This window comes from Miscanthus floridulus, chromosome 3, assembly GCF_019320115.1.
Source record: "Miscanthus floridulus cultivar M001 chromosome 3, ASM1932011v1, whole genome shotgun sequence".
Taxonomy (NCBI): Eukaryota; Viridiplantae; Streptophyta; class Magnoliopsida; order Poales; family Poaceae; genus Miscanthus; species Miscanthus floridulus.
In genome coordinates, this window is record NC_089582.1 from 101,492,192 (window position 1) to 101,513,888 (window position 21,697).

Here is a 21,697-nt window from a genome sequence, read left to right on the forward strand (position 1 = left end):
GGCTGGCGGCGTGGGCAGCGTCCGAGGTGGTGTGGGCCCGTTGATAGGGCGCTCGCTCGCTCGCTGAGCGGGTACCGTCCGACGCTAGCATCCCGGATCAGACGTCCGGGCGCTAGCAAATCCCATTATGCAAAATATGTGGTGTATTTCGGTTTAAAATTTTGAAATTTAGCACATCTATAGTACATACAAATATGTACTCACACAAAAAAAATGATGCAACATTCAAACTAGAAAAAAATCATACGAAAATGACAAATACGAGGTTCATGTGCACTAAAAGCAAACTCTAGAAATTTTTTATTTCACTATTTCTCACTGGATAAATCATTTTTCTTTCCCACGGACGGGTCGGGGTTTCGGCCCAACAAAGCAGGCCAGAAGGAGTCCGGCCGGTATTCGCAACCCTTTTGGCCCATTAGGCAGTCCGCTTCCTGCGTCGTGGTCCACACCCACCACGGAAAAATGGAGCCTCCGCAAAACAAGGAAGCCGCTTCTCGGGCTGGGGACGGACGGCTGGCCGGCCGCTGGGCGGCTCGTCGGTCGGCAAAGGGGATCCCGCAGGTGACGCCGTGACAGCGGCCACGAAGTTGTGCGGCCGGTGAGGCTGTCTGTCCTGCACGAGGATTCCTCAATTTCATTTCCTCTGGTCTAGAGGTTTTACTGCGCAGATCGTCGTCGATTGGGCATGCCCAAACGCGCATGCCATATTGCTTGATTTCTCTCGCCAGATTATTCTTATACACATTTTGTGTTGGTTTCTTATACACATTTTGTGTTGGTATTATGGCATATAAACATGATATGAAGTGGACTACCAGACTAGTTTTGTTTTAATAATTTTTTGACAATAATGGCTGGTTGAAATGTTGAGATGTTTTTTATTTTACAATAATGGCTGGTTGAAAAGCTAAGATGCGCTAGTTTGCAATGCAATTAGCTTTCAGTTGGGTTGCTCGTTAGCTGGTTTTATTGACTGAAATTCTGGGACGCACATGTGCACATGCATATACATAATACATCTTGAATACATCTTGAATGTGTCTGGGTGAATTCTGGAGAATGGACCCAATAGAAATTTGGATTAGGTTCATCGACTCAATCTTGGCACAACAAACCATTGCTTGCTGCTCCATGAGATGAAATATCTGGACATGTTTGGACTCCTGAACCAGTTGAGCTGATGAGTTCTAAGGATATTTCTATCTCTTGTTGGCAAGCGTCATCTTGTGCATCATTTGGCACGGTCATCTGCATATTTTGTGCCTGGTTGCTATCCTGTTCCCTGTCTTGGTTCTGCTCGTTGCTATGCTCTGATCCATATCCTTCCTCAGTCTGGTGATCACAACCTATGCTGTTCTTTATCTTGTGCTTGTTTTTGTAGAGGAACATCATCAGGGCTAGTAAAAGGGCAGAAGTTGAAGCAATCCCTGTGACTAGAAAGAGTCCTGAAAAGCTTTTGAAGTTTAGACTACTCGAGCTGGCGATGGTTCCATCATTTTGACAGGTATGTCGTTCTCTGATCCATTTATTTTCTATGTGGATGATAGTGTCCCCTTCTGTTATGCTGAGGATTGCTCTAGAAAAGTCGTTGACCATAGGGGATCTCTTGGGGAATGCCTATTCAACAAAAACAACAGATTCAGTAATACACAAACCAAATACCTAATAGTTATTTTTTTTAAAAAAAATGAAATGGTTAGCATTCTTAGCTTCACAAACATCCACAAAAAACATGCATTAAAGATTAATGAAATTGCATGGTTCTTGCAGTTTCCAACTTTTGGAGTGATCTACTATCATTGGAAGTGCCAGTTTCTGGTTGGATGAACATTATGATTAACAGAAATATGTGAATGGTAACCTACATTTTTCCATTTTCCCCTGGTGTTGATCAAAGTAGGATACATAAATTTTGTTGATGCGTGTCAGTACATTTAATGTCTTCATGTACTTTTGGTCATCTGGCATCTTCTCAGAACAATTTGTATTCAAGAACCAATAACAAAACTTTAAATATACACAATCCTACTCCACTGTGTATGTATTTACATGTTTGCATCTCCATTTCAGTATTCTGTTTGAAATAACATGAAATGTGTTGAGCCACAAGTGCTGCAAGTTATGACTGCATGTAACTTGCAGCATTAGCCAATAGTTTTAGTAAGATTTTTTCTGCAAAATCTGAATTTACAAAGAAATAACTGTTTTTGAAAAGCCACCACAATGCCAAATAAAGCCTTAGCTACTGTGCATTGTTATTTTCAGATGTGGTCTGTGTTTTTATAGAAATTCCGTCAGGGATTCTCCATTATTATTTTCTCAAGTTTAAGCAGATTTCAAGTATATGTTTCCTAGTTCATAACATTTAGAGGCCTATAATGCACACAACATATCTGGTGTAGCTAACTTACAAAGCCAAAACCTTCAGACTTGTATATTGGTCCAACCATTGTATAACCTTTGCAATTCTCTGCTAGAAATATTTTGATATATGGAACTTCATGTATGAGGGCAGCAATGCCACCATTTTTGCTCCCTCTAGAGAGAGCATCAGCAAAATCATCTGGAGTATTGTATGCCCTGATCTTTCTTCTGTCAAAGCCAAGCTCTTCTAATAGATCCACTACATAAGAACCATTATGATAGCCTACATATTCTCCTTTCCTAAGCAGTTCATGAACATCAGTTACTGTGGGTTGAAGCTGTTGCACGGTGAGAATTGATGATAGATTGGCTGTATAACTTGATGTAATCACAAGAAGTACAAATACCCATACAATAACAACCAATCTAGACAAAATACTGTCCACTCTCTCCCCTGCAACACGATGAGCAATAACAACCATCAATGTGCCTTCAAATAAATCGTGAATGCTAAACGTACTATCGGTCATGTCTGTACTGAGAAATTTAAACAATTATTGAAATGAATTTATGGTGATAGACTGCAATGGGAGAATATTTACATATATAAGATTTTCTGTTCACCCTAACTTTAATAGTACAAGTCAGATTAATTTTGTTTTCCAAACAATTCATTAAGAAATTCATCACCTATTAAAGGATTTATTAGCTATTGCAAATGCAATAAATTAGATGACAAGAATCATCACTCACTATCTGCAAAGAAGGAAAAATATATTGCTATCCCAAGCTGTCGGAAAAATGAACCAGTCAGTTCGGCATTATTGATTCGCCGCTCCAATAGCCAGATGACAATCCCTGTGTAGATGAAGAATGCAATGCTTCCAAACCACAAATCAGTAGTTAACGGCTTCGTGAATACCCATATATTCTTATTCTTGTTGTCCTTGACTGGCACAATCATTGCTACCCCAGATTCAGTGTAGGGTAGTGTGAAGTCAGTATAGGAAGTTCTATTGTACCTGATGGTTATATCTCCAATTGCTGCATCATATATCTGTAAGCATAACATTTATATAGTGTTATAAGGCATTAAGTCACTTCTTTTACTTGAACTTTTGGAAGATAACTGTACCTCTACTTAAACATCTGATCAGTTGTGCTAACTACTGGACCCATAAAACTAATGATATTCCTCTATACAACAACAACAACAACAAAGCCTTTAAGTCCCAAACAAGTTGGGGTAGGCTAGAGTTGAAACCCAGCAGAAGCAATCAAGGTTCAGGCAATGATATCCCTCTATACAAAGTAAATTTAGTATTAGAGATAACGTGTACATATACTTTAAACTCTGTCCTTACTCCTTGTAGAAGCTGTTTGTTTTACTTGAATTACAGGATGATCACTATGCCAATCCTTAAGCTCTGTACACTGGCAATCATGTGGGTTTGTGAATAACATAAGGATAATAGAAACATCACAGTCGGCATTCTATCTACAAGCAGAACGGAAGACAAAACATCTAGTCAGTTGTGCCTTAACTAGTTGGTTCGTACAACTAATAATGCTCCTGAGTAAATATGGTTTGAGTTCTGTGCTCATAAAGCAGGGAATTAATATCTTAGTTGTTTCACTGTTCACACATTTTGAAAAGAAAACAGCGCTTAAAAAAAATCGACCACCTAGAAGGAACTACGAACCAGGCGGCATTGTAAATATGAAATAGCCACTCAACCTCATTTCAAGACGAAATTGGCTTGAACTTGGGTGATGGACAATGTATATCAACATCTCCCACTAACTGAGGTTGGCTTAGTTCCTAAAAAACTTCTATCTGATACTGGTACCAATTCACTTACGATGGTTCAATTCTTAAAAAAATAATTTCTGAACCTTGCCTAACAAAATAAGAATTCCCTTACCCCAAGATGAACTTGGTAGACAAAATCATTATAGTTCCCAGAGTCTGCAGTACCAAATGATACATATTCATAAGGTATTGCATATGGTAATCTCTTCAGCACCTCTTCAAATACATCGATGGCATAACCAGTAGCAGTTGTTGCATTAGTAGTAGGATCTCTTTCCACCTTCATGAACTCTGGATATCCACTATACCGTACACCTACTCGGAGCTTCTTTCCATTAGTAGGAATTTGCCATCCTTTAGGCACTGCATATGATTCTCCTGGCCAAATTACTTGATTAAGATCAGGCATAGAGTTTACATTTGTCGTTTCTAATTTGTTTTGATCCAGCTTCCTAATGATTCCATGCTTTTCTGTCCAAAAGCCTATCTCTTGTGGAGCTCCTCCAACCACATTAATTATCTGGAATGTGGAAGGCTGCAGCTGCCTATTTTTAAGGTCAAAATCACCACTTAGACCTCTGAACTTACTATGTAAGATTGCATCTAGGAGGTTTTGACCAATTGTAGAAATACCCAAACCTCCAAAACATGTTATGTTCTTCCTGTGCCACTGCTTCTGAAATACTGCATTGCCCATGCTAACATTTTCTGCTGCTTGCGCCAAGGCCCAAATTGTATCATAACTCCAGAGTCCAAAAATGCTTAGCTGAGATGGTGCAACTGCAACATTTGGATTGTCTTGTTTGAATCTCTTATTCCATCTTGCAGTGAAATTATCGAGTTCCTTTGATTTAGGCACATAGAACTTCACACCTAGTGCACCATTCATTGCTTCAAGTATTGAAGGGCTGAGTGAACTAGCAATATTTGTGATCCCATCTGTCAAGATCCAAGCATACGTATCACTCATCATTCCTAGCTCCTTGGCTTTCATGAACAGAATAGAGGCAATAGCAGATGACATATGCACGATATAGACCCTGGTTTGCATTGTCATTAGCTTGTAGAGTTCTTGCTCAACTTGGTCGCTGTTTGCTGATTCAGAGATTGGACTACGATAAGGCATAAACCCTCCAAACTCTTGAAGTGCATCAGCCAGATATGGTATTATACCTCTGCCATAGTCTGTGTCCTCGTAGATGGGTACCACTTCCTTCCAACCATAGGCTTTAATGAGAGAAGCGATGCAATTCACTTGATCTGCATCACTTAGTGTTGCACGCAAAAAGTATGGGACATTTCCAGATGAAAGAGTGGGGCTTGTTGCAGTGAAGGAGATGACCGGAACATGGCTCTTGTTTCCAATATCAGACACAAAAATAGCCTCTGAAGATTTTTGGGGACCAACTATTGCTTGCACATTATAATTCTCCAGCAGGTCTACTGCTGTAAAATTGAATAATTGTAACAGGGATGAACTTTAGTTTACAAGTGCATTTGTTTATATTCTGGTTGTAGCTAAGATATCTGAAATCGTATGCAAAGCAGTAGTGCTATAACTCAAAATATTATCACTTTCACTGGCCCGTATAATAATCCATATTCCCTGTTTCAGTCTTTTGATTATACATATTAAAAAACTTTCTGATTTTAGCTAAGAATGGCATTATTCTTAGTTGGAGTTTTTGGAAGAAATTCCTATGGTGTTAATGTGGGCAAATAAAACATGAGTACTTCAGAACAGGTGCAAATATAAGTATCAAAGTACTGAAAGCAGAAATTACCCTTATCTTTGGGTGCCTCATTGTTGTTCGTTTAGTTTTGTAGCATGTGTTTTTCTTTTATTTATTTCATTCTTCTTAGGTATACCTTGTCACTAACTTTCTGCATATACGTCAGCTCTACTTTCTGATGATTAGGGGAGATATTGAACAACATATCAGACTAACACTTTAGTGAACATAACATTTCAGTTATGGACAAAACATGCCAGATGTTCGTATGTACAACAACAAATAGAATGGTATAAATAAAATTTGTAGCATGCACCGCACCATACATATTACTAATGGATTCTAGTCATGAACCCCACTTTTTTTACTAGGACTACCTTCTTAAGTAGAGAGGGATGGTGTGGGTGTTTCTCTTGTAAATATGGAATTTTGTCCCTTCTTAGTGTAATGATACACAGTTCTCCTGTGTATCCAAGAAAAAAAGGTAGGACTACCTGTACAGATGGCATCTTCGGTGCAGACCTTTTGAAGCTAGGACTACCAAGCGCGCGCGCGCACACACACACACACATTCTTAACGCTCTAGTCTTCGCATGATATACAAAACAAAATTCCACAGCTAGTTTATGCTTTCATTTCTAAGTTCTAACAATGAACAAATTGTAAATGTACCTGCTGAGGCAGCTTGGATATCTTCATTGGAATCCCTCATGTGGAGAACTAACTTTGTTCTGTAGCTACTGTGAACTGAATAGAAATCTTCCAAGGCCATCAAAATACTCATATGGGCAATTTTGCCCACCAATGACTGCAGATTGAGGATGACTCCAACATTTACTGTTCTGGGCTCTGTTTCAGTTGCATTTTGAGTAGCTGTGATATTGGAGATTAATACCAACAAGAAGATGATCCTGGATGGCATCTCCATCCCCCGAGGGTTGAGTTCTACATGACCTGTGGAGCCACTGTGATGCCTTATATAACTGGTTCGAGGCACCATTATTCTAACTAGGTTTTGGCTTGGTCAGCTCTGATCTACAATGCCAAGTTTCCATTCTGATTACCTTTTCCTCTTACATTTTGCTTGCGAAAAGAGACACCTCACTGTTGACAAACACAATGTTTTTTTTAGTTGGACAGGAATGACAGGTACAAGTGTACAACGCCATTGTTTCTGGAAACTTACTTTCTACAGTGATGAGGGTGAAAATGAGAAATCCAAGAAGAATCAATGAGCTGGATGGGTTACATATATAGTCAATCTTTTGGCCCAAAGAACTGGGGGTCTGGGACTGTGAGAAGTCAAAGGTGACGTTTAGCATGCAATGGACACTAGAACTATCCTATGCATTGGACCGCTATTAAGCCTCTTTTTTATGAGAATTAAGGTATATGAACTTAGTTGTCTCTCCTCACAAATAGAAATGTAGCCACTGACCCACTGTCATTTGACCTAACTTGTATGCGCAGCGATGATCTTTACTCGTTCTTTCAAAAGAGGCTTTGAGATTTCTGCAGATTGAAGAATGGCCTTGTCATACACAGCTCATGCTGCTGTAAGACAGCATGCGGTGCGGAAGTCAATGTGCTTCTGTTGTGAGGATGAAGTCCCAAGTCCCCATTTATATGACCCTCAAAAAGTCAAAAGAAAACCTTCGTGGTCGACTTGCAAGTTGCAAATGCCATGGAGTTGGTTGCTTGAGAATCAGATCGCTGGTCATCGAAGTCTGCAAGATCCATTGGATTAGTCTTTTTTTTTTGTTTTTTGCGAACCTCAGCTGCTGCTCGTCGGAAGCTACGTGCTAACGTTTGTGCTGTGTGGGCTACGTTTCTGCACTTTCATGTTTGCTCTCTGGCTCGCTCTTGTCCACACCTCCTGAGATTTCTTCGGCAAGATCACTCGGTCAGAACTAGAAGTCCGAAGTTAAGCAAGAGCACTCGGTCAGAACTAGAAGTCCGAAGTTAAGCAAGAGGGAGGGGTGCGCCTGGGATTTCTTTTTCTTTTTTTCCCATGAGACCTGTGCTACGTGGTATCGGGGTGTTGGACGCGTAGACTCACTGATTGCGAACTGCCATACTGCCATGAGACTCAATAAATCAATAGTCAGAGCCACCCGCGATATGACTGACCACGCGGCATAAAAACGGTGCCATAAAACAATGCGTTTTTAAAAGTGCTTTCAATCATGCAAACTATTATTATTTTTATTTTTAAAACGGAAATGTCGTGGTGCGGCCGTCCCAACGTCCGGACACCGCGCTTCATGGCCTGTGCGCTACTCCCCTCTACCTCTCTTCACGGCTTTAAAAAAAATACTGACATTTTTCAACTCACACAACTGTCGCGGTGTTCCCCACCGGTGTTCCCCACCGCTCGCCAGCCGCTCACCTCCTCCAGCGCGATTGCCGCTCGCCGCGGCCTTCTCCAGCGCGGGGGCGCCTCGCCACGGGCACGGCACCAGCCTGCTGTGACCTTCTCTGGCGCGGGGGCGCCTCGCCGTGCAAGGCCACACTTGCCCGATCGTCGTTGCTGCCTCCAATGCGGGTATCGCTTGCCGGGGCACCACCACTCACCGCGCGGGGGGGGGGGGGGGGGGGGGGGGCACATGGCCGCTCAACAGGGGCCGCGCAGCCGTGTGCCCACTGCCATCCTCCTTCTCCATCGTGGCTTAGCGTCGGATCTCGCTGTGCAGTGCTCAACAGGGGCCGTGTGCCCACTGCCATCCTCTTTCTCCATCGTGGCTTAGCGCCGGATCTCGCTGTGCAGTGCTACGTATGAACGCTTGCCAGGTTTTGCTGAAAAACGCATGTTGCAAGAGTATGTTTAAAGTGTTTTAGATATTTTAGAGGTATGTTGCAAGTGTTTATATTGATATTATAAAAGTATATTGGGATGTTGCACTGTTGTAAAGGCTATACACGTGTGTGTTCAAGTGTATATTACAAATATTTCATCTGCAAGTTTTTTATTTGGATGTTGTAAAAATAGATCTGGATGTTGCATATACATGCATGTTGTAAAGCATATGTTTTAAGTGTTTCATACTTGTTGCAAATGTTTTATCTGGATATTACATATGTTTGCAATGATTTTCAAGTGTTTTCAGACGTTTTTGCAAGTGTTTCATACGCTTATTTCAAGTGTTTCATCTATCTTATTTTATATGTTGTATCTAGATGTTTCAAAATAGATCGGACGTTGTACATGAGATGTGCGTGGGAAACAGCAGACGGTGCGGGCGACGTCCTAGGCGGCACGGGCGACGCCTGGGAAGCGGGCCCGCTGCTGGAGCGCTCACTCGCGGTGCGGGCACCATCCGGACCATAGCGCTCCGGATCGAACTCCAGCCGCTAGCAAGTCAGTTTTTAAATAATACTCCATCAATAGTATATAATAATCATAAGGTGATTAATTTTCCTTCTAAATATATTTGTCTTCCGGGAACTTGCGTAACGGAACACATCAACGTATCCGTCAACGTCGGCCAACACGACGAAACTGGTTTCGTCCAGCCCAGTCCGTAATTCACAACGCACCCCGCTTTTCGGTCCACTATCTCTTTACTAGGACGGCCTTGCTTAAAACTGGTAACCGTCCCCGGTCCACATTAGCCACGGGAAAATGGAACTGCCGGCGCCCGGCGGCCACCGCCGCCGAAGCAGGAAGTCGCCTTGGCCCTTGGGTGGTGCGGTGGTGCCATGTAACCAGCTGACGGGTAGTTGGGGACGGTGAGGCCACGGTGCAGTCTTACTGTCTATCGGGCGGAGGGGGGCCTCTGCAGCATGCGACGGCAGGAAGGCAGATGTGGCTGGAGGCGCTGAGGATTGCTCCTGCTCTGCTCGTCGGCGCCCATGGGAAGTTAGGTGAGCACAAGCTCGCGGGCGCATTTGCACGCACTCATGCTAGATTCCTGTTTCCGTAAGGGTACACGCCTAGTTGTATTGTTCTTATGCTTGCATCTCTGATGGTATAGTGGGGTAGTTAATCCTATACAAACAAGTGAATGAATAACCATTTTACTAGTTTATTTGCTCTTGCGGGGCTTGGATTACAGTTATTCCTGGTTGATGTACATTTGACACCTGACTAGTTTCCGCAGGCAATAATCTTACTGTTGGGTTGCTGGTTCATTTGACTGAAATGCAGGGACGCACTAGCTTACATATGCATCTAGTTTACTGTTGGAAATGCTCATCAGCTGGTGTACTGAGTACTGACTGAAATGAGGGGACGCACATGTGCTCATGCGTTTACATGTCAAATGGTAAATTCTAGAGAATGGAGGTGTGAAAATTCTGGATTAGGCTGACTTGTCATTGCACAAACACTGTTGCTTGGTGTTTCGCAAGATGCAAAGCCCGGACTCGATGGGAATCCAGAACCAGGACTAGTGACTTCTATGGATATTTCTATCTCTTGTTGGCATGCATCATCTTCTAGATCATTTGGCACTGTCACCTGCATGCTCTGGGCCTGGTTGCAATCTAGTTCTCTTTCTTCATTCTGTCTGTTTGCATGCACTGATCCATATCTTCCCTGAGTCTGGACTCGACTTATACTGTTCCTTATCTTGTGTTTATTCTTGTAGAGGAACATCACCAGGGCTATAAAAAGGGCAGAAGTTGAAGCAACACCTGTGACCAGAAAGAGTCCAGAAAAGCTTCTGAAATTTAGACTGCTGGGGCTGGCGATGGCATCATCATTTTGACAGATATGTTGATCTCCGATCCATTTCTTTTCTATCTGAATGATGGCATCTCCTTCTGTTATGCTGAGGATTCTCCTGGAGAAGTCATTGACCATAGGGGATCTCTTGGGGAATACCTAGTTAACAATTAAAATAATTTCAGTGATATACAAATTGGTTAAGTAATGCATTAATTCTTCCAAAAATTAAAAAGGCTAGCATTCTAAGATCCTTAATAATCATCCAAAAAAGGTTAAGGTAAATGAATTGCACTGTTGTTTCCAGCTTTTGCAAATTCATTTTTGTGGTTAGATTCGTCATTAATAATTCCAGATTCAAATTTGAGTGATTTATAATAAACAGAAATCTGTGAATGGTATATTCTATCTTTCCTTTTAAAATATATGAATGGATGTTGCTTCTCCTTGTCCTAGTCTATTAGTATTAGGGGTGAAAGCAGGTGTGAGAATTCTGATACTGTCCAAATACCGTTTTCTGCATTATTCCGATTTTGTAAAGACATTAAAGTTGTCACTTTAAACCAATTTCACTTGCAACTGGCACTTAACTGTTCATTGCACAAACATGGGGAAAATCTTGACTGTGGCTGTTTCTGTTTTCTGTTTTGCAATATTATTTCCAATTGTTTTCATCCCTATTAGGATCAGATTTACTTTTAATCGAAGTTCTCTTGAACAATTTTCATTTAATTATTTTTTCTCAATGTGCAGGAGAGTTGCATACCATTTCACTAAAGAGAGAGAACCATTACAAATCCAAGGTCCCCAACCCCAACCCACCCAAAATACCTTTGCACAATTTCCATTACGTTTGCACAATTTTTGTTTTTGTTTGTAACTCTTGGCTAACTTCTTGTTAGTCCTTGAACCCTTTCTTGGGTTCTTCCTTTTTTAATATAAATGCCGCCGGGGGGTTGATACCCCACGGTTCCTGCTCAAAAAAAGTTAGAGTTTGCATGCCACTATTCAATTTGCAATAGCAAGAAAGATAATAGCGAATAGCTGCCAGTCATCAGTGCATTAACTCACAATATTTTCCAATGGTGTCTGTTACCATAATTTTCTTATAATAACAAAAAGTTTCTTACAAGTGATTGTATGACTTACAGTATTCGTATAGTGCCTTTTGTGATAACTGGTCGTGCAGAAGATCTTTCCATGCTGGCCTTGTTTGAGTAGACCTGTTTGTTATTATCTTGGGTCTTAGGCTCTTAGAAAGTGCATTAGTTTATATCCTTATTTCCAAATGTTCTTTCTGTTCTAATAAGTATTTTTTTCAGGAGTTAACATTTCTTTCTTGATCCCGAGAAGCTCAAAACTATACATTTCCTATAGCATACGGATAAACATATCTGGTGTAGTTAACTTACAAAGCCAAAGCCTTCGGATTTGTAAATTGGTCCAACCATTGTGTAACCTTTGCAATGCTTTGCAAGAAATATCTTGATGTATGGAACTTCATGTATGACAGCAGCAATACCACCATTTTTGCTCCCTTTAGAGAGTGCATCAGCAAAATCTTCTGAAGTTTTGTATGCCCTGATCTTTCTTCTGTCAAAGCCAAGTTCTTCTAATAGACACCCCCCCCCCCCCCCCCCCCCCCCCCCATAAGAACCATTATGATACCCTACATATTCACCTTTTCTAATGGGTTCATGAACATCAGTTACTGTAGGTTGAAGCTGTTGCACAGTGAGAATTGATGATAGATTGGCTGTATAACTTGACGTAATCATGAGAAGTACAAGGACCCATATGACAACCAATCTAGGTAAAATACTGTCCACCCTCTCCCCTGCAAAATGATGGGAAACTGCCAAATAAGAAACTTCAAATTAAATATGAATGGTTCTTATTATGAAAATACCCTTCTTGTACTTTCTAAATAATGTGTTTTCAAACATTTGTGAAAAATGAATTATGCGAAAATATAGGAAGATATTTTACTTATTTTGCCCTTCCTGCTCATCCTAACATTAGTAAATATAAAAGTCAGACTTATGTCTCTTTTCCACACAATGCAGTATGTCAAGCGGAAATAAGAAATTCAGATATCAAATATCATCACTCACTATCTGCAAAAATGGAGAAATATATTGCTATCCCAGGCTAGCGAAAAAATGAACCAGTCAGTTCAGCATTATTGATTCGTCGCTCCAATAACCAGATGACAATCCCTGTGTAAATGAAGAATGCGATGCTTCCAAGCCACAAATCAGTAGTTAATGGCTTTAAGAAAACCCATGCGTTCTTATTTGTGTCATCCTTCACTGGCACAATCATTGCTACTCCAGACTCGGTGTAAGGTAGGGTAAAGTCAACATGGGAAGTTCTATTGTACCTGATGGTTATATCTCCGATTGCCGCATCATATACCTGCAAACATGACCTTTGGTGTTATATAAATACAATGATGTTAGTTTTACTTGAATTACTGAATGATCAATATGTAACTCCTTGATCTCTGCGCACTGACAATTATTAGGGTTTCTGGACAACAAAAACAGATAATGTCAACAGTTACAACTTACATTGTATCATTCTTTTACAAATTGAAAAGGAATCATATTGCTGTTATGCATTGAGTAAATATCCAGCGAGTTATGCCTTAACTAGTGGATTCGTACAAATACTAATGCTGACTAAATATGGTTTTAGATCTGTGCTAATAAAACATTGAATTAATGCCTTAGTTTCCACTTTTCACACACCCTATTAATTGTCTTCCTGCATATCTGATTCTAGCACCAATTCACTTGTGATTGTTAAATTCTTTATAAAAAAAATTGAAAAAAAAATCCAGAGAGAACAACCAATATATGACCCTTGATCTTACTAACAAAATGGGAATAGCAATTTCTTACCCCAAGATGAACTTGGTAGACAAAATCATTATAGCTCGACTCTTAATTATCAAATGCTACATATTCATAAGGTATTGCATATGGTAGTCCCTTCAGCACCTCTTCAAATACATCAATGGCATATCCGGTAGCAGTTGTTTCATTGGTGATAGGATCCCTTTCTACCTTCATAGATTCAGGATATCCACTTGTTGTTACACCTACTCGGAGCTTCTTTCCATTAGTAGGAATCTGCCATCCTTTAGGCACAACATATACTTTTCCTGGCCAAATCACTGGATTAAGTTCAGGCATGGAGTTTGCATTTGTTGTTTTTGATCCATTTTGATCCAGTGTCCTGATGATTCCATGCTTTGCTGTCCAAAAGCCTATCTGTTGTGAACTTCTTCCAACGACATTAATTATCTGGAATGTGGAAGGTTGCAGCTGCCTGTTTTTAAGGTCAAAGTCGCCACTTAGGCCTCTGAACTGATTATGTAAGATTGCATCTATGAGTTTCGGACCAATAGTAGAGACACCCAGAGTTCCAAGACATGTTGAGGGCTTCTTGTCCTGCTGCTTCTGAAATATGGCATCGTCCATGTTAACCTTTTCTGTTGCTTGTGCCAATGCCCAAATAGTATCATAACCCCAGAGTCCAAAGGTGCCTAACTGAGCTGACGGATAATTTGGGTTGTCCTGTTTGAATCTCTTGTCCCATCTTGCAGTGAAGTCATCAAGTTTCTTTGATTTAGGCACATAAAATTTGACACCCAGTGCACCATTCATTGAATCAAGAATTGGAGGGTTGAGTGAGTTAACGATATTCGCAATCCCATCTGTTAAAATCCATGCATACATTTCACTCATCATTCCAAACTCCTTGGCCTTCGTGAAGAGAGTAGAGGCAATTGAGGATGACATGTGCACAATGTAGACCCTTGTTTGCATTGTCATTAGCTTGTAGAGTTCTTTCTCAACTTGATCATTGCTTGCTGATACAGGGATCACACTACGATAAGTTACAGGAGCCCCAAATTCTTGGAGGGAATCAACCAGGTATGGTATGATAGCCCTGTTGTAAACATATGGACTCTATCATAGAAGGAAAAGAAAAGGAGAAATCCTAATTCTAATCCGTTTGTATGTGGGCTCTTACCAAACTCTGAGGCCTTGGCAGGACTATATATATGTGGGAGCTTTATGTTGTAATCACCAATATTCAGATAATAAAGAATAGTCTCCCTATCTTGTGTCTATGTGTTTTTCTACTTTCATCTACAATGTTGATCATGAGAGACGGAGAGGGAAAGGTCCTAACCGCTGGCCCTAAAACTAAGTATTAATAGCCCAAAAGCTTAAAGTCTATGTCCTACCCTGAATATGTTGTTGTACATGAATAGTAAACTTGATATGTGAATTTCATGCCCGAACCAATGAATATTATAGAAGTATGATTGGATTATATGGAACATTAAAAATAATTATTCATAGATGATGCATGAAGCAAATTAATGGCACGAAAAGGGGGAGGAACTTGGGTAAAGGCATGAGAAAATGTGGGTAATAAATATTTAATAGGCGTAGCCTTCCTAAATCTATCTTTAAGTGCATGTATAAGGACTTGAAATTCTCGTCGCGTCCTTCTGGCCGAGTTAACTTTCTCTACATTGCACTAATTACAAGCAAGCTTGTGATTTTGCATTTTGTTGTTATCTATTACGTTGGATTGAATACCAACATTCCACACACTCGAATGTGTATCACTATGTTGTGCTCTCATCGAGCTGCAACTATCTCCTGCATGAATATTAGCATAGAAGTTATATTTGTAGCTAGTAGCTACCTTGCACTTCCCCATAATTAGATTGGCTAGCTAATACGCTATGTTTGTAGTTCCTGTTGAACTAAGAAATATCTTGCTTTCAATGGATTGCATGTAAAAATAATAAATTGGTCTAGGCCAAGTAGCCTAAGATCAGGGGGAGTTGTTTAAATTGAAATTGGTTAAATGGAGAAGTGACCCAATTGAATGGGATAGATTATAGTGGAAATTGAGTTGATAGATAAAACACTTACAATGATTTGTGATTTACGAAGAAAAGGCATTTGAGAAATTTTGCATTAATGGCAATTAGAAAATTCTAGAAGCAATTTCATGTGAGGTTGAATGTTGCATATTTTATATATTTGAAGTTATGGCCTATTTTTTTATGTATGTGTACTTGGATCAAAATTTTGGGCTAAACAATAAAGGAGCTAGATAATGAAATACTTTTTGTAAACTATGATATGTGCAAATTAGGGGGAGAACATCCCTGAGTTTATAGGAATGCTGAACATTCTTAAGCGCACTTTATGTATTATATTCTAGCTTGCTGCATTTAATGAATATTAACCCCCATGTTTAAATATGTGTGTGAATATTTTCCATAAAATTTCATCATAGCATACATGAATGGGCATCCCCTTGTAGTTGGAGATACATGAATTTTAACTATTTTAAGCCCATGACAGGGAATATCTTTTGAAGTATGCTATTAAAGATCTAATATTGGCATTAGGGGGAGAGAGAGCCTATTTTGAATGTCAAATATTATTTTTATAGAAGGAAAATGATCTTAAGAGAAAAATATTCTTTGAAACTTGAAGCGGGAATATTATCACGCACTAAATCAAACAATAGTTTGATTAATGCTCTTGTGAAGCATGAAGCGGAGCATATGCCAGATATTTTAGAAAAATGAGAGGAGTAACTTAAAGTTATAAACTAGAAGATGTGTTTACTAGTAGTAAACTAAATGTTGTATGCTACCAAGCTAAAATCCACGGGGACGCCTGTAGGTTCTAGTTTAGTGTGTACTTGTTTGAATAGAAATAAAATGAAACTCCTCCATTCTCATGAAGGGAACACCTCATGAAGAAGGTTAAGCACCTCATGAAGAGGATCATCATGAAGATAAAATCCAACACAATAAACACGCGCATCATTAGTGTTGGGATGCAGAACAATAAATCATCTCTTGTTTGAAAAATTACAAAAAGACAGAATAATCTCACGTTGTGAGAATATTGGGAGAAAATAATAGTTTCGACAACACTACCTCTACAATTGTAAATGTTTCTTTTATGAGAACCCATATCTGGAAAACAAAGTACATGGCAAAGTTGCATGTAGCGATTATATCGGGTCGATGAAGAAAGCAATTGAGGTTGAATCTTCTACTAAGAAGAAATAAATGCTCTGTTATATCTCTGGCAAATGAAATGATTAAATATGAAATACGCAGTTAATAAGTGGATTCTGAAAATCCATATAATTCTCGAAGAATAGAAAATCGCAACATATGGAAATTGAATCTTATACTAAGTATTAAGAAGAAGTCTAAGGTAGAATATATTCCTGATTGAATATTGAAGTCTCAAGAAGAGCATGTACTGAAAGGAAAAGAGTCATTGAACGATTTTGTAGTGAATGACACTATTTCATTATGTATGTCACATAATAATCTTTCATGTAGTAGAGACTGTCGGTGCGAAATGTGGCCAACAAGTAAATATTTGTAGTTTTACCGTGCATTGTGATCGGATATCGCCTAGCACTTAATGACACATGATTTATACTGGTTCAGGCAACAGGCCCTACGTTTAGTTGAGGTCGGTCGGTGACTTTATTCCTGAGCCCAGGTGCTCGAAGTTTGTTGTGGGGTTACAAACGAATAAGGAATGAGAAGGGGGTGTTAGAGGCCCGGTCGGACTCTGAGCTGAGTGAAAGAGAGTGACAGATGCTCAAACGTGCGCTAAGTATTAGAGCGTATGCTCTGTGTGTCTGAGCTTATCAGTTGTTGAGAGCGTGTAGACTGTGTAGCTGTCGAGCTCTAGAGCCGTTGTGTTGTTGTCCTCGAGTCCTCGAGTCTTCGAGTCTTTGGGGCTTCGGGGGTTCGAAGCTTCTATCTTTCTAGTAGGAAAGAGCGCATCTCCTTTTATAGTTAAAGGGGATCGCCTTACAAGTCAAAGAGAAAGAGAGAGTTTATACGGGCGTTGCCTAGTCTTGTTGCCCATGTCATCGGGTACGGGATGGCCGTCGGTGTCTATAATAATGTTTATGTTCAGATGCTTCTGGCAGGCTCTATCGTGTTCGCCTAACATGCCCTGATGGCACCGTCCTATAGGCACGCAGGGCATGACAGGGTACGGTCCTCGGTATTACGGTTGACTTGAGCGCCTTACCTTATCTGCTCCACCTACTCCCTGGGCCCATATCGAGCGGGCGTCCCTGGTCGATTGCTCCCAGTCGTCCCCGATCGTGTCGGTCGGGAAAGAGCAGCGAGCAGAGGTCCTGTCGTATTCTCGGTCGGAGAAAGGAGGTCGGAGTCGGACTGTGGTCCCACCATGGCCAGGCCTTCCGGTCGCACCTCCGATCAGATCTCCTGGCCGAAGGTGCCGGTCGAGGATCGGATCGTGGTCTTGACCTGTCATTGTGTATCTGGGCTGGCCCAGGCACGTGCTGTCGCTGTGCCGCCTGTTGGGCCGAGTTTTGCAGGGAAGCGGGTCCATTAGGGACCCCGGGTTTTTTATCCCGACAGAGACTATCTCGTAGAAGAGAAATACTATTCGCTAAGAATGAGAACATCCTTGAAGGAATTAATCCACGAAGGATTTACCAGTCGATTCTTAAATAAACACCATTAATCCCTGAAGTGAATATAGACCCGAGAGAAAGCAAATGAGGAATCATAAACATCATGAAGGTGTCATATAAACACTTAGAAAGTGCATATTGAAAAGCTAACATTAAAGTGATGATATCCTCTAAATACCATAGAAGGTATAAGAATAATGGTGAATTTGGCAATTGAATTATCCCCTAAATGCCAAATACATGACTGGATCTATCATTTTAGTGATACAATAAAAGTCCTAAAGATTTGTATAACATATAATTTGAAAATCCACTAAAGTATTCAAACTCTGGTATAAGTTTGATGTACTATCTAGAAAATATTGAATATTATAAACTATTTAACCCCAAAATCCTCTAAAAGGATTATCCTGAAGGATAAATTTTATTTGCTTTATACAACTAATAAGTGGCCATTTATGCATGAAGCATATTGCTCTTGTTTGCTCATATTATAATTCATAGAAGAATTGCGAGTCAATATTTTGAAAGATATAGTATTGTGGTACTGCATACCATTATTAAGCACACATTTATGAAAAGTGTGGTTTGAACAATGATGTTCAAAGGATGGCTTTACGAGGGAGGGGGGGCAATTTGATTGAATCTACCTTGAAGGTAATTAAAACCACTAGAATTACACAGATCAAGTAGATCATATTTGCTAAAATGTTGAAGTTTATGCATTTATCATGAAGATAAATATCTATTCACAAAGAATAGAATATCATGAAGAATACATGACCAAGAAGGTTAAATGTTGTACTCTTTTTTTTCCCTACGTGAGTTTTTACTTGAAGGTTTCTCACACAAGGTTTTTAATGAGACAACATGTGCAATGCAATTAACGAATGCAATGTACTCTTTTCTCCGAGAACCATTTTTTCCCACTCGCTTTTCGAATTGAGTTTTTAATGAGACATGTGCATATCGTGGTAATCGCTCAAGGAGAAGTGTTGTAAAACATACGGACTCTATCATAGAAGGAAAGAAAAAAGAGGAATTCTAATCTTAGTCTGTTTGCATGTGGGCTCTTACCGAACTCTTAGGCCTTGGCAGGACTATATATACGTGGGAGTTTTATGGTGTAATCACCAATATTCAAATAATAAAGAATAGTCTCCCTATCTCGTGTCTATGTGTTTTATTACTTTCATCTACAATATTGATTATGAGAGACGAAGAGGGAAATATCTTAACCGCCTGGCAACATGTTTTATAACAGCCCCTACCATAGCCTGTGTATTCATAGATTGGTACCACTTCTCTCCATCCATATCCCTTAATTAGAGCCGCAATACAGTTCACTTGAGCTGCATCACTTGGTGTTGCACGCAAAAAGTAAGGCATGGAGCCAGATGTAAGAGTGGGACTAGTTGCAGTGAAGGAGATAACTGGTACTTGACTCTTGTTCCCAAGATCAGACACAAAAGTAGCCTCTGAAGACTTTTGTGGTCCAATTATGGCTCTGACATTGTACTTCTTCAGCAGGTCAACAGCTGTGTAATTGAATTAGGAAAGAATAATTTTAAGAACATCTATGAAGATTCTACTGTGGTTAAGAATATAGATATCAAGTAGAGATGATGCAATGACATGCTATCTAGACATTTCTTGGGATAGTGGTGGATAAGTGGATTCAAGTTTCCAGATACTAGATAATACCCCGCGCGTTGCTGCGGATACTTTTATTTGTAGCGTTGTACATACTGCGGTATAGAGCAACTTTTACATATTAAAGTTGAATATTTAAAAGAATGAAGAAAAGAAAATAGGAGAAATGATTGAGCTACCATGCCTTCTCCACAGCATCATGTCCGGCCTACTCGCTGCTCTCCTTCCTCTCATGACCGAATCGCCATCTCTCAGTTAAGAAAAAGAATCGCCATCTCTTCCTTTGGTGCCAGCCGAGGAACGACGGGTGCCAGCGAGCGACGCGAGACAGCAGTGTGAAGCGCAGTGCAGTAAAGCACGCGCAGTGCGCAGCAAGCGCGCGAGGCTGGATGTCGCCAGAGCGCGCGGTGCGCGTGAGCGAGGTTGGAGATCTCGGCGCGACTCCGTCTCCGGTGCAGTGGCGGCGGTATAGCCATGGCCACTGGAACTTCAGTGCCAACCATGGCATGGAGGCCACCCCCGTTCTTCCCCTGTCGCTCGCCCCCTTAGTTGCCGCCACTGCTAGCTGTCTCTTGAGCGCAAGCGACGCTTCTCCTTGCTGACCTCGCCTCTTACCACCGGGGCTACATGTGATGTGCCATGCTGCTGCAGCGTGCTGATCGCCCCTGCCCTTCCAACATGACAAAGCTGGCGCCAAGGGAGATGGCCGGCATGGTTCTCACAATCGAGAAGGCTTACACCTAATTCATGGGCGAGATGAAAGGGTGAATGGAATTGAAGGTAGCTAGCTTATATGTCTGATCAATCGACTCCTCGGTTCCTGACAATCATTCACACTAATGAAGGAGCCATTGAGTGGTTGTTTATTTGCTTGTGAGTTGCGCAGTTCTTACTTCTTGGTATGTTCAGATGCTAGAGTGGTTGTTTATTTGCTCGTGAGTGGCAACAGGCGCCGGCGTTTGCTGCACTGGAAAGGAGAAGAGGCAAAGTAGTCATTGATGCATCAACGAAGGTGGAGAAGCGGGCCCTAGATGATGACGTGGCTTCATGAGATCGCAGCAAAATCTGCTAATGGGGTTCTCCGTATAGGAGATAGGAGATTCGAGGTGCAAACTAGTCAACTGCTTACATAGAACACATAATAGATAGTTTGTTGTTAGAATACGCTAGAACCTGCTCCTTCGATGTGTTTACTATGGACTAAAATGGATTAACCTCTTTATGATACACAAACCCAAATACAATTCACTACGTGAAAAACAGTTTGTAGTAACGAGTTTTTTAGGGTACAGTGACGTGCTCGGGCTCTTGCACAGCAGCCGCTCCTATAAATAGCACAGTAGGGGCGGCCGGTAATATGAGCTGCTCCTACAAATACGTCGATTTATAGCCGCCCCTGCTGGGCGTCTGAATCACCAACCGCCTCGATTCCAACATCAACGGTGTTACCAGTCGTCTCTATAAATCGATTTGTAGGGACGGCTGATAACACCAGCCATCTCTACAAATCGATTTGTAAGAGCGGTCTGGGAACCGCTTCTACAAATACATGATTTGTAGAGGCGGCTAGGCAAACCGGACCTTAAAAAATCTCTAGAGTCGTCTCTACAAATAGTATATGGCGTAGTTTGGTGGTTTTTGTTTCGTAAGTTCCATCCAGTAAAATTTATTGATAGTTACATATAACCCAAAAAGTTACCTTCTGATGCAGCTTGTCTGCATTGGAATCTCTGATGTGAAGAACCAGCTTTGTCTTATAGTTCCTGTGAACTGCGTAGAAATCTTCCATGTCCATCAAAATACTGGTTCGTGCCATCTTACCCACCAATGACTGCAAGTTGAGGATCACTCCAACATTGAGTGTTGCTGCGCCACTTATTGGAGCTCTACGAGCAAAACTGAGGATAACGAACACAACAAAGAAGGTGGTTGTAGCCA

At 40.8% G+C, this 21,697-nt stretch overlaps 1 protein-coding gene and 1 pseudogene across 1 annotated transcript; both read right to left on the minus strand.

The window, feature by feature from the left end:
• Nucleotides 1-1,098: 1,098 nt before the first annotated feature.
• Nucleotides 1,099-7,795, minus strand: LOC136544123 (glutamate receptor 2.7-like). Its single transcript, XM_066536389.1, has 5 exons — nucleotides 6,586-7,795; nucleotides 4,294-5,626; nucleotides 3,121-3,434; nucleotides 2,415-2,821; nucleotides 1,099-1,620 (listed from the first exon to the last, which is right to left on the minus strand). Exons 1-5 carry the CDS (start codon nucleotides 6,911-6,913, stop codon nucleotides 1,099-1,101), a joined length of 2,904 nt encoding a protein of 967 aa, XP_066392486.1. The 5' UTR covers nucleotides 6,914-7,795.
• Nucleotides 7,796-10,171: 2,376 nt separating this feature from the next.
• On the minus strand, nucleotides 10,172-21,590 carry LOC136544124 (glutamate receptor 2.8-like; annotated as a pseudogene).
• Nucleotides 21,591-21,697: the final 107 nt, after the last annotated feature.

Bases quoted from the DNA above. Each gene is read 5' to 3' on its own strand.
- LOC136544123 (XM_066536389.1), bottom strand. From the start codon at position 6,913: ATGGTGCCTCGAACCAGTTATATAAGGCATCACAGTGGCTCCACAGGT. The intron at 2,822-3,120 runs GTGAGTGATGAT...ATCGTGTTGCAG, and splicing joins TTTTTCCTTCTTTGCAGATA to GGGAGAGAGTGGACAGTATT. The intron at 1,621-2,414 runs GTAAGTTAGCTA...TTTGTTGAATAG, and splicing joins AGTCTGAAGGTTTTGGCTTT to GCATTCCCCAAGAGATCCCC.